We start from the raw sequence: 10,785 nt of genomic DNA on the forward strand, positions 1-10,785 counted from the left end.
AGCCATCATCCCAATTGTTTGCGAACCTTCCGCTATCCACCGCCTGTCTGTGTGCCAGCCTCGCCGCTCGCATCACTTCCGCTCCTTGCGTAACCGCCGTAAACACCTCCACCGCTGCGCCAACGCCGTCGCCATCCATCGCATTCCGAACCATCGCACCAGGCTCCTATTCACGACTACAACGCCTCCGACGCCTGCACCTGATCGCGCGACTAATTCGCCCAGGTCACATGCTCTGCGCATGCCGAAATACCCCCAGAGCCTCGTTAATGTCGATTGAATGCCTCCCGTGCTGAATCCCTTCTTACGGGCCTTCTTCCGTAGTGCACTCCCCAGCCAGTGCCAGCCAGCCCAGCACCACGTACGCACCTGCAGATATAGGGGAAGTACATATACTGACGCTGGATTTTATAGGTTCTACTCGTCCCGACCACCGAAGTCCTCCTCACATCGCGCGACAAAGAATCAAACACCTCGTACATCGACCTCAGCGGCTCCGAAGACTTCCTCGCAAGCCATGTGCTGCGCGTCCCGGGCGGAGTGGGGCCGAACAACCATGTCAAGGACTCTGGTAGTTTCAGAGAGACGCGGGGGAAGGCGAAGCAGTTTACCACCGCGAATGGCCGGACGGTGATAGTCAAGGACGCTTTCATCTACAGCAACAAAGGTGCGCAGACATGGTTCGCAGGGGGGAATGACGTCTGGATGCTAATCGAGACGCAGGCTTCAAGACACTCAACCAAGCGCAGCTCTTGAGCGACACCATATTCTACCCCGACTCCTTCGATGCGCAGCCTTGGCTCGTATACTTTATATCGCGACCCCTCATAGGCACCTTCGATGCGAACCCCATAATACCCGCTACACTAGGACCGCGGCAAGATGTGGGACCAGTTGCAGGACCGTCAGGCGCAGCGGGCCCGCCAGGAGGTGCCAGCTCGTCGATGCCGCGGAAGAAGGAGGTCAAGTCGTTCAGCGACCTGTTGAACCATTTCCCCATGATCGCGCGCCAGATGCAACCCGGTCTGGAGAGACTGTTCAGGGAGTTTGGCAAGGAGCTAGAGAAGCCCCTACCAGCGACACCATCACAGAGATCACGGCGCTCGTCCATGAGTTCACGGCGACGCGGATCGGTATCCTCGGCAGAGACAACGCCATTATCCTTGCATAGCAGCATGTCTCACGGCCCGAATGGCTTTGTCTCGAATCTAGAAATCAGCGACGAGGAGGACCAGATGCGGAGATCGCTTGAGACGGCAGTGACAGCGGCCATTGATCTCTTCCAGATGGTGGACAAGCAGCAACTGTCATTACTGGGTGCGACGACCGACTTGACTGGTCCGATTGTGGAGCGCATGATCGAGCGATACATTGCGGAGCAAGTACACCACACCATTCTCTTCCCGCGGATACAAGAGATACGGCTTCTGGAAGATAAGGATCTCGAGCGTCGCACGCGACAGATGGTGGATATCGATATATCGCAAGTCGGAATCGACATTGGCCATGGTCGCAAGGGCAAGCAAGAGCTAGCCATACGGCTGTCCAAGGCTGTTGACATGTTCAAGAAGATGGGTGTCGCAGGCAGTCCGCAAGAGATGTTGGAGATACTCCTAGGAGTACAGAAGCACATCACAATGCCGGATGAATCGCAGGCGAGGACTATGACAAACGGAGAGCCAATGTCGGAGAAGCAAGATCATCTTCTCACTATCAACGCGGACACACTCGTTTCGTTATTGCTCATAGTAGTGATAAGGGCGCCGGTACGGCATCTGCAGGCGCGGCTTTCGTACATGCGGCACTTCATCTTCATCGATGATGTCGAGAGTGGAGAGATGGGCTATGCGCTCAGCACGTTCGAGGCTGTCCTCTCATATCTCACTACAGATTCAGGCGGCCTGCGGAGAGCAAGTCGGCGAAACAGGGCATTGTGGCAGGCCACGAAATCTGGTGACCTTGCGACAATGCAGGGCATACTGGAGCCGGACAGATCGTTCAACGCAGATTTGGACAGCTTCTCAGACGGAAGTCAAACCCCGCCAAGATATCGCCCTGTCAGATTTGCTGCAAGTTTGTCCGATCTGCATTCCGTAGCAGGCACGACCTTGAACGGTGACGATGACTTCTCGTTACGACCGCGAAGTCCATCTCGCGGGAAGAGTGCGCATGAAGATGGACCTTTGGCGCATATCTTCCCCTTTCAGCGCGCTCAAACACCACCACTACCCGGCAGACCGAAGATGAAGAAGAAGGTCTCTATCACGGACACTAGGAGTATGTCGAGTGGCTCGGCACGCTCATATCATTCACGGACTACCCTCGACTCCCGCGTCAGCGCCATCGAAGGCGATGTTTCGATAGAAAAGCTGACCATGACTCAAGGCCCCGATGGCGAGTCAGTACTGATGATGGCGATTGAGAATAGACAGGACAAGGCCCTCCAATACCTGCTCAGTCTTACTGAGTACTACACCCCCTCTCTTGTCTTTGAGGACTACAACAATGAAGGCACCAATTTGTTGAGTGCAGCTATCCAACTGGGCCACGCCAGAACCACGGACACGATCCTTAACTACATTCTGGACAACAGTCCGAGCCCTCAGGCACTGCAAGAATATCTATCAAAACCAGATGCAAAGGGTAGATGCGTAGCGCATTATCTCTTCAATCAGCCCCGACTTATCGACCGCATTGGACATCTTCTTCCTTGGCGGCTGAAGGACAAGAACGGCCAAACACCAGTGTTCGCTTTATGTAGATCGTACGATCATGACGAGTATCACGACATGGTTGACAAGGCACTACTCGCCGCAACGCAAGATCAAGATGATGGACAACCGCTACACCTCGATGAGCACGTCGACAACAAGGGCAACAGTCTGCTTCACATCATCACTGACCCTCAGCTAGCCGCAAAGCTACTGTACCGCTGTGATTCGGACGCCAACGCAACAAACGATCGGCAGTTCACACCACTCATGGTAGCTAGTAAATACGGTCGAACAGATATGGTACGGGTGCTCTTCCAAGACCCAAGAGTAGACCTATCTTATAGGGACGCTCGTGGTCTCACCGCTGTAGAGCTCGCTAAGGACGACGATGTTCGGAACCGTATCGACGACCTGGTGCTCTTGTCGAATGAAGCCGGTCCGGATGGCCGCACAACTACTGTTGTTCGGTCTTTCTTCGTCGAAGACGGAACAGTACGCCTAGTGCTAAAGTCAGGAGCGCCGAACGATAACAAAACGATCACCGTCACGACATGTCGTAGATCATCACAGGACTTCGAAAACCTTGCAAAATGGCTCGCACAAGAACACCCCGCTTCATGGCTACCCGCTATCCAAAATCTAGCATCACCATACCTGATACCCTCTCGACCATCACGATCCATCTTACGCGACATGCAACTCCGGCTCGACGCCTTTCTCAAAATTCTCCTCCGCCACCCCACATTCTCCACCCACGAAATGGTCTGGGAGTTCTTCCTCGTCCCCGACATCGACTCCTCGATGCTCGCCGAGCGCTCCGCCCGCAAAGCCGAACTCCGCGTCGAGCGCCTCCGCGAAGAATACGCGCCCATCTACGACGTGCGCGAAGTCGAACTCTTCGTCCAGCACATGCGCGAAAACGTGCGCGCCCTGCACCACGCCTCGCGCTCCGTCCTGCGTCGCGCAAACAAAGTCCGCTCCGCGTCCTCGGACCTCAACGACGCTGCTAAAATCGCTAACACAGCTCTCCACTCTCTTACCTTCCTGCCCGCCAAACACCTCAAAGCGCTAGACCGGTATACCCAAACGCTAAAACAGAGCGACGCATCCCCCATGTCCGGCTTCTACTACTCCATGCACGCCATCTCCAGCACCATAACCGCCATCCTAACCGCTTTATCCCGCCCCTCCACACTCATCACCTCCATGTCCTCCACCCAGAAAGCGATAGACCGCCATAACCTTTCCGTCCGCCGCTCAGATCGCTGGCCCTTGGGTCTTCTCGACGACGCGAGATCACGCGTGCAGCGCGACGCCCAGGATAAAATGGATAAGAGTAAGGTTGAGCTGGAGGATTTGGGCAGGGAGTTGCGGTATACGCAGCAGGTTGTGGCGCAGGAGTTGGCGAGTTGGCAGGAGGGGAGGGTGGAGATGGGTAGGAGGGCGTTGAGGGATTTGGCGCGCAGGATGTGTGTGACTGAGAGGGCGAGGTTGGAGAGTATGAAGAGGAGTGTTAGGGAGTTGGGGGTTGGGGTATCGCCGAAACCTGCGTCCATCTCCCCCTCTGACCATGCTGGGTTCCCGAACGGATTTCCGAATGGGGGCTTGACGAACGGGTTGCGAGACGCCGGTGGTATGGTCAACGGTATCAACGGTATAAACGCCCCTCATACTCCTCTCCCTATGGATCTTTCCGACCCGCTTTCCGACCCGCTTTCCGGTCAAAGTAGACTGTTGGATGATATTACCGATGAGGATGTTGAGGAGGGCCCGGGTGGTGTGGAAGATGTGGCAAGTGAGGGTGTCGTGTTGTCGAACGGTGTGCCGCCTGCTGATGAGTTGGTGGCGGAGTTGGATATTGATGGGGAGATGGTGGCTACAGAAAATGGGGTGGGTGATGGGGATAGGGGTGTGGGTGTGGATATGGGCGAGGAAGTAGGTGGTAGAGAAGGGGGGAGTGTGGATTGAAAGGGAGTTTGAGATGGGGGGTTTGAACATGTATCCGATTCGATTTCTTCACTTCTTCGCTTCTTTACTTCACCTTCTGTTTTTCTTCTTCTTTTCTCGATCTGTCGATGTTCGCTTTACTTCGGATCTAGATGGCTGGGTGTATGTCATGATATCGCTTGCTTGAATGAGTACATGAGGGCGGGCTCAGCGAAGGCGTTTGTCAAGTGCGTTGCAACAGCGATAGAGGGGGAGTTAATAGTAATATCTCTTCTCATGTCTACATCCGTGTCTTCTACTATTGATGTCTCTTGTAAAGATAGTTTAACTGTCCCCGTCCAGGAAACGTATACTGACGTCTGCTGGAACAGCCCAAACTAGAATTTGTTGCACATCCCTTGGTCTCTTGCTAGCGCGATTGCTATTGGGATTCTTGTCTAAGACGCAGGGAAATGGGATAGAGTTTGAGAGAGCCCACTTGAGTGCACAGTAAGTTTGATTTGATCTACTGGCCGTGCCTTTCGCTATGGCCCCTTTTCTCGCTGTCTCACTAGTCTAGATCGCCACCGCGCTGGTGCGTCGCTCTCGATCTCGCTCTTGCTTTTCAAAATCGGATCAGACATCCGCTTGCCTCGTTGCAAACATGGGGGCTACGAAGATGGGGGTTTTGCACTGGGGGGCAGGGGTGTGGCATGTTACATCAGTGACATACTACCCTCATACGAGCGTGCCATATTGGGACCTGAAAGCCGCGGAAGTAGCAGCTATGATGCTGGGTAGCTTTGGGGGCCATAGCAGAGTCTTTAGTATCTAGGTAGTCTGGAATATCCTCACGGACTCGTTTGCAATGTTGGTGGCTTGACGATCAAGCCGCGGATGCCCATTGCTTGAAACTAAAGCACTCGCTCTCAAAACGGTAAGCCGGCATGGCATCGGTTACCGTGGAGGTGGTATACCGCTTCACCCTGTACGTCGGGTGTCGCGTAGTCTGAAGAAACGCATGGGTCTCCTGTATGCAGCCCTTCTCATTCCAAATACTTGGGTGGGGTGGACATGGTATATAGGATTTGCCGCGGCGTTTGTAGCGGAAAAGTGATGGGTAGGTGGCTGTATGTTAGTGTTACACTGCTTTGCTTAAGTCACTGTCTGGACGAAGAGTGGGGTGTTGACTGCATGTTCAAAGGCGCACACGTGGTTGATCAACAGGCTCGGTAATTCGATGGCGGTGTTGTCGACTGAATTCTACTGGTACTGCGTGATGCACCTTAGCGGCACCCAATGCACTGGCATCTTGTCAATACCACTTCCGTCATTCAAGCACGTCCACGGTATCGGGCTAGATGACATCCTTTACTTCACCCGTCGGGACAATCTGAAACCGCGCCTCGTGCGTACATGGTGTCTGCCCAATGAGACCTTTGACAAGCGACAGAATCGAGACAAATCCCCGCAGCAAGACCACGCGATTCACAAGCATATGCACAGTATGTGTCTATGCGTATACGACAGTGGCGTAGGAGCTTGGGTATGCTTTTTTGTAGAACCCGAGTGTATAGTGGGTAGCCAATTCCATGCCGAGAGAGAATTTGATATACGCTAATGTCAAGGATAAGATGCCGTGTAAACGTGTCTACCTTCTAGAAGCCTGATGGAAGGCGCAATTCTGCCGGAGCGTGGATCGGTGTTGGACGTTGATGGCTTGCAAATATTATGAGGAGGTATACCGGGTGCATGAGCTGGATGTCGGTGATTGCGGATACACTGGGTGCAGAAAGTGTGCAGGAAGTCGCCGAGCTACTAGAACTTGTCGGCGATGAATAGGCGAGGTGAGTGCATGTAGGAGTTGACGATCAACGCCAGTACCAAACCGATTGAGGCATGGGGTAGAGACTGACACCGTTTTGAGCTAACATCACGTGGAAACGACTGCTGACCTGACGATGGTAGACGGAGTTGGCAGCAGAGAGACATTCCTCGGTGGCTTTGTCGGTGCGTCACCGAGATAAAGGATGCGGCCGCTTCTGCGGCCACCACTTTAGCAACACCATCAATTCTTGGAGCATTCAGTGCTTTCGATAGCTAATTACCTGCCACATGTAGAGCTTTCTGTCACTCTCATCGTCGATACTGGAGGAGAGCAAGACGCGAAAAACCTTGCTACACTAGTCGGTGTTGCGGCAAGTAGTGGCGTTGAGACATGTGCGCTTATGTAACCTTGGAGATAGGCTGCTTCCTTGTAACGATCTTGCCCTGCCTACCGCTCACCGATGCCCTGTCTGACCGTTGGAATGGCTTTCACACCACCGGCGTACGAGCAGCCACATGGCTCAAATTGCGGTGACTTCAGTGTAACTTCACACGCACGACTGACGAATGTGTGTCTCTAATAGTCTTACGTGTAAAGGAGCCCAGACTAGAATAACTAGACGCGCGATACGTGTTCGGGTTCAGCGCAGAAGATAGCGTACTCATGTAGTGTGCGCGCTACGTCGTCATGCAGAATGATAAGAGAGGCTTTTGTCCTCGTCCAATGAGGGTGCCGAATTAGGGATGCGATCGAAACGGGGTGATGAGAATATCTGCCTTCCTCCGTGCCATCAGCATATTAGATTGGAGCTTTGGGGTCGTTAGCAAAGTATCGATATTTGCTTAGCCACTTTCCTTTAGTCGTGTTAATTGACCCATTCCAAGCCTGGTTTATCGCGTCGTGTGGGTACAGAACCCATGTATAGAACCGTTGGTTCGCCATCCTTCCCGCCATGCCGACATCCTACACATGCGATTAATCTAATTTGGCCAATGAACATCCAGGCAGGACGCCTTGCCCAGCTAGTTGTGGTAAGACGAGCCTTTCCACGTACCGAAGAAGGCAGTGTCCGCACCGCTTTTGGGGCGGTTCAGAACGTGTTGTGGGGTGCCGGCACGATGGTCGTCCAAGGCTGAGGTGAGAGAGTGTGTAGATCGTGCGACGCGTCATGATGTTTTCTCATTGTAGAGTCGATAGCCTGGTGTATGTGGTAATCTAATGTTAGGCGCTCTTTCCTGTCGGTAGATGTGCGCGTGGCTATGCGCGCACGCGGCGGCATCGGCCCGCCGCGACTGTCCCGCACCGATCACAATCGGCCCGCAAAAGCTTGCCTCCAAGCTCCACCCATCCACCACCGCGCTTCCGGATCACAATGACTTGTCTCTTAGGCCATGTTTTGTTCGAACGCGAATCACTGCCCCCCTCGCAAGATGGACTATTGAACAGCTGACCTGCCTCAGCACTAGATCGCCCTGCAAATGTGTCAGCGCTACACACTACCGGGTACAGGAACGGCCCCGCTAATCCTTGCTATCCTGCGATCCGCACACTTCCACACTTCCCCGCCTTCCCTATTGGCGAAAGCATGTGAGTATCCAGTAAGGCTATGTTCGGCTATGATTAGTGTGCGTATGTGGCGCGTAAACTCCCACGCATCCTGCAGAAGCTGTAGTTGAGAGCGGGTGTTCGGCGAGACACGATGATGTTCGGCGAGGAGCGCGGACAGGTATTGCTCGTGGCATGTGTTTGCATGTATCGACATCGCGATGAGGAGGGCCTGGTGATCTTTTGTGAAAGGAGCCGGGAGGCGATTTCTTCGAGATGATGGCGATAGTTGTTCGGCATTAGGGCGACTGACTGGCTGAGTTGACGAGTCTCAAAACTTACTCTCCAGCCATCGTCACGCACGTTCGTAACGCGGGCTAACCATAGCCAATCGCATCTTTGGCGAATCAACCTCCACAACCATGACGGTCCATCATTCTCTCGATCGTCCTCTTTTCGATCTGGCGAAGTGCGAGCGGAAACTTACCTTGTCATTCCAAGCGCCTGGCCCAGTAATTCATAAACCTGAGCAGTCAGCATAGCCTGTTTTGATCGCATGCGCATACTTCGAAGGCAGACCCGACCTATGGGTAATGCTCTCGCAAGCGACATGCAACCAATCTGCCCGATTCCTGGACGTTGGGGGCGTTTTGCTGCCAATGGCATGCGCACAATAGCGGTAATGCTGCATTGCGGCAAGTTTTGCTGCAGTTGTAACACTATAGCGTGCAGATTCGTAAAGGATCTCCGCTTGACGTTGTTGTCGGAAAGACGGTCTGGTTCTGGATTTTGTGCCCCGGTAACGGAGGCAAGCTCGCTATGGTATAGTGCTTGGAACTATACGAGGTGAAGAACAGTTGGATCAGGCATCAAGAAGCGAGACGCAGAATGAAGGTAGCTGGTAGTGGGTATAAATAGCGAAATCGGGTTAGTTGTACTTTTCCGTACTGGAAACGAAGATACGGTTCATGATAAGTAATATATTACAACTGCACCAATGAGATTGCGGTGATGGTAGAGTACACTTGCTGCGTTGTATCGTCCGAGGTCGATCTGTAAGTTGGAAATTGGGGGTATATACAGGTTGTGAATGAGCGGGCGGAAGTAGGCGTATGCTTCAAGTTGACGCAGCTAGAGGTAGGCGTGCGTCGCTCACACCCACTGAAGCGGGAGTATCGTGCAGCTTTAGACAAGGAAAAAGAAGCTCCTCAAGGACGAATGAACGAAAGCTACACCGTGTGGACACGCAGACGGCCCTGCGTTCGTGATGCCATCTGACGCTTGACGTTCTCCGGAGCAACCGACATGGTTATCTTGAAAGTATCGCGGACGCGGGTTCGAAGCGAGGCCTCCATAGCCACATACACACCGCAATCAATGCCTGTCTCGGCTGTGTTGACAGCGTTGCAGTAGCGCTCGGAGAACTTGTCGACAAGCTTCTCGATTCTGCAGAGCTCGGCAAGGATCAGGTTGGTTTGATAGACCTGCTCGTGCTCAGAGTCCAAGGCACCGCGCAAACTCTGCTGGTACGAGAGTGTCTTCATGTACGTTTCGATGGAATAGCTATCGCCTTGCAGATCTCCACCTGCCATCGCTTGATACCAGGAAAGTACCTTCATAATAGCCAGGTTGACTGTGGTTGAGAAGTGGGGATTCGATGAGCAATCGCAGTTCAAGAGTGTGTAAAGGTTGTCGACGGCGGCTATGTTGGCTGGGAGTACAGACCCTGAAGCGGGGAGACCGTCGAGCGAACTGAAGTCACCAGCAGTAGACTGGTTCTCAGGTGGAACATATAAGCTGCAAAGAATTTGGAACGCGAACTGAGTACAGTCATGCCTCAGGAGAATATTGGAATCGGGTGGTGTCGGTAAAGGCGCCGATGCCATGGGCGGTGGAGAAGCCATGATCTTTTCCTGCTGTGCATCATGCGAGACAGGCATGCCAAGAAACTGATGATTGATAGCTGCTGGGGTCTGAGTTCGGTCCAGCGATGTGACCATGTCAGGCTGACTAGAAATACTAGTCGATCGAACGTGAACGTGTCCATGGAAAGCCGTGGATGGCGGAGCATACTGTGGTACTGGAGCAAACATCTCTGTGTTGTTTGCATACATCATCTGTTCATCGTTTGGCCAGGCGTTGACACGCGAGTTTACACCTTCGGAGCCCACGGAAGAGTGACTACTACTGAACGTGTCGCTGATGAATGCGTCTTGATAATGGTACTCTGGAGTACGGGGACCGAAGTAAAAGGGATCTGTCGGTTCTGGAGAGCTTTCATACTTGTATAATGCGGCGCGTGGAAGAAGATCCATTCTAGCTCCAAGAGGGACGTAAGAGCCGGCTGGTGAGATCTCGCGCTTGATGGAACCGTCAAGATTCCTGTTCTTGCGTGGTTTTCCAAGTCTGTAAACGCGTAAGCTCGAATGTTGGGCTGGACACAAAGCTGACGTACCTCATGGAGGGTGAGTAGTTGCAACAGATACTCATGGTGCCGCATCGGTGACATATTGGTCTGACTTTGTCGCACTTGACCTTGTATAGGCGTTAGAGACTGTTGACAATTCGATGAAAGGGTAGATCATGTACCTTAGCACGAGAGCAAGCGTCGCAAGAAGCTCTCATCTTGCGAGGCTTTTGTTCCCCATGCGAACCAGTCGATAAGAACGTGATTCCTGGCCCAACCACCATGTCTTCGGTAGGAGGTGATTGTGGTGGGCACGGTGCGAGAGCTTGAGTCGAAGGCTGAAACATTGTGTTGTGTGATGTTGT

The 10,785-nt window shown here is 53.2% G+C and overlaps 2 protein-coding genes across 2 annotated transcripts; one reads left to right on the forward strand and one right to left on the reverse strand.

Annotated features, from left to right (window-relative positions):
* Positions 1–280: 280 nt before the first annotated feature.
* On the forward strand, positions 281–4,682 carry J4E78_004970 (uncharacterized protein; the record flags this gene model as incomplete). Its single annotated transcript, XM_049365594.1, has 3 exons — positions 281–361; positions 415–667; positions 724–4,682. 3 exons carry the CDS (start codon positions 281–283, stop codon positions 4,680–4,682), a joined length of 4,293 nt encoding a protein of 1,430 aa, XP_049222309.1.
* Positions 4,683–9,242: 4,560 nt separating this feature from the next.
* J4E78_004971 (uncharacterized protein) lies at positions 9,243–10,473 on the reverse strand (the record flags this gene model as incomplete). Its single annotated transcript, XM_049365595.1, has 2 exons — positions 9,243–10,419; positions 10,469–10,473. The coding sequence occupies 2 exons, from the start codon at positions 10,471–10,473 to the stop codon at positions 9,243–9,245; spliced, it is 1,182 nt and encodes a 393-aa protein (XP_049222310.1).
* Positions 10,474–10,785: the final 312 nt, after the last annotated feature.

This window comes from Alternaria triticimaculans (genome assembly GCF_023758025.1).
Source record: "Alternaria triticimaculans strain BMP 0046 chromosome Unknown scaffold_6, whole genome shotgun sequence".
NCBI classification, from domain to species: domain Eukaryota; kingdom Fungi; phylum Ascomycota; class Dothideomycetes; order Pleosporales; family Pleosporaceae; genus Alternaria; species Alternaria triticimaculans.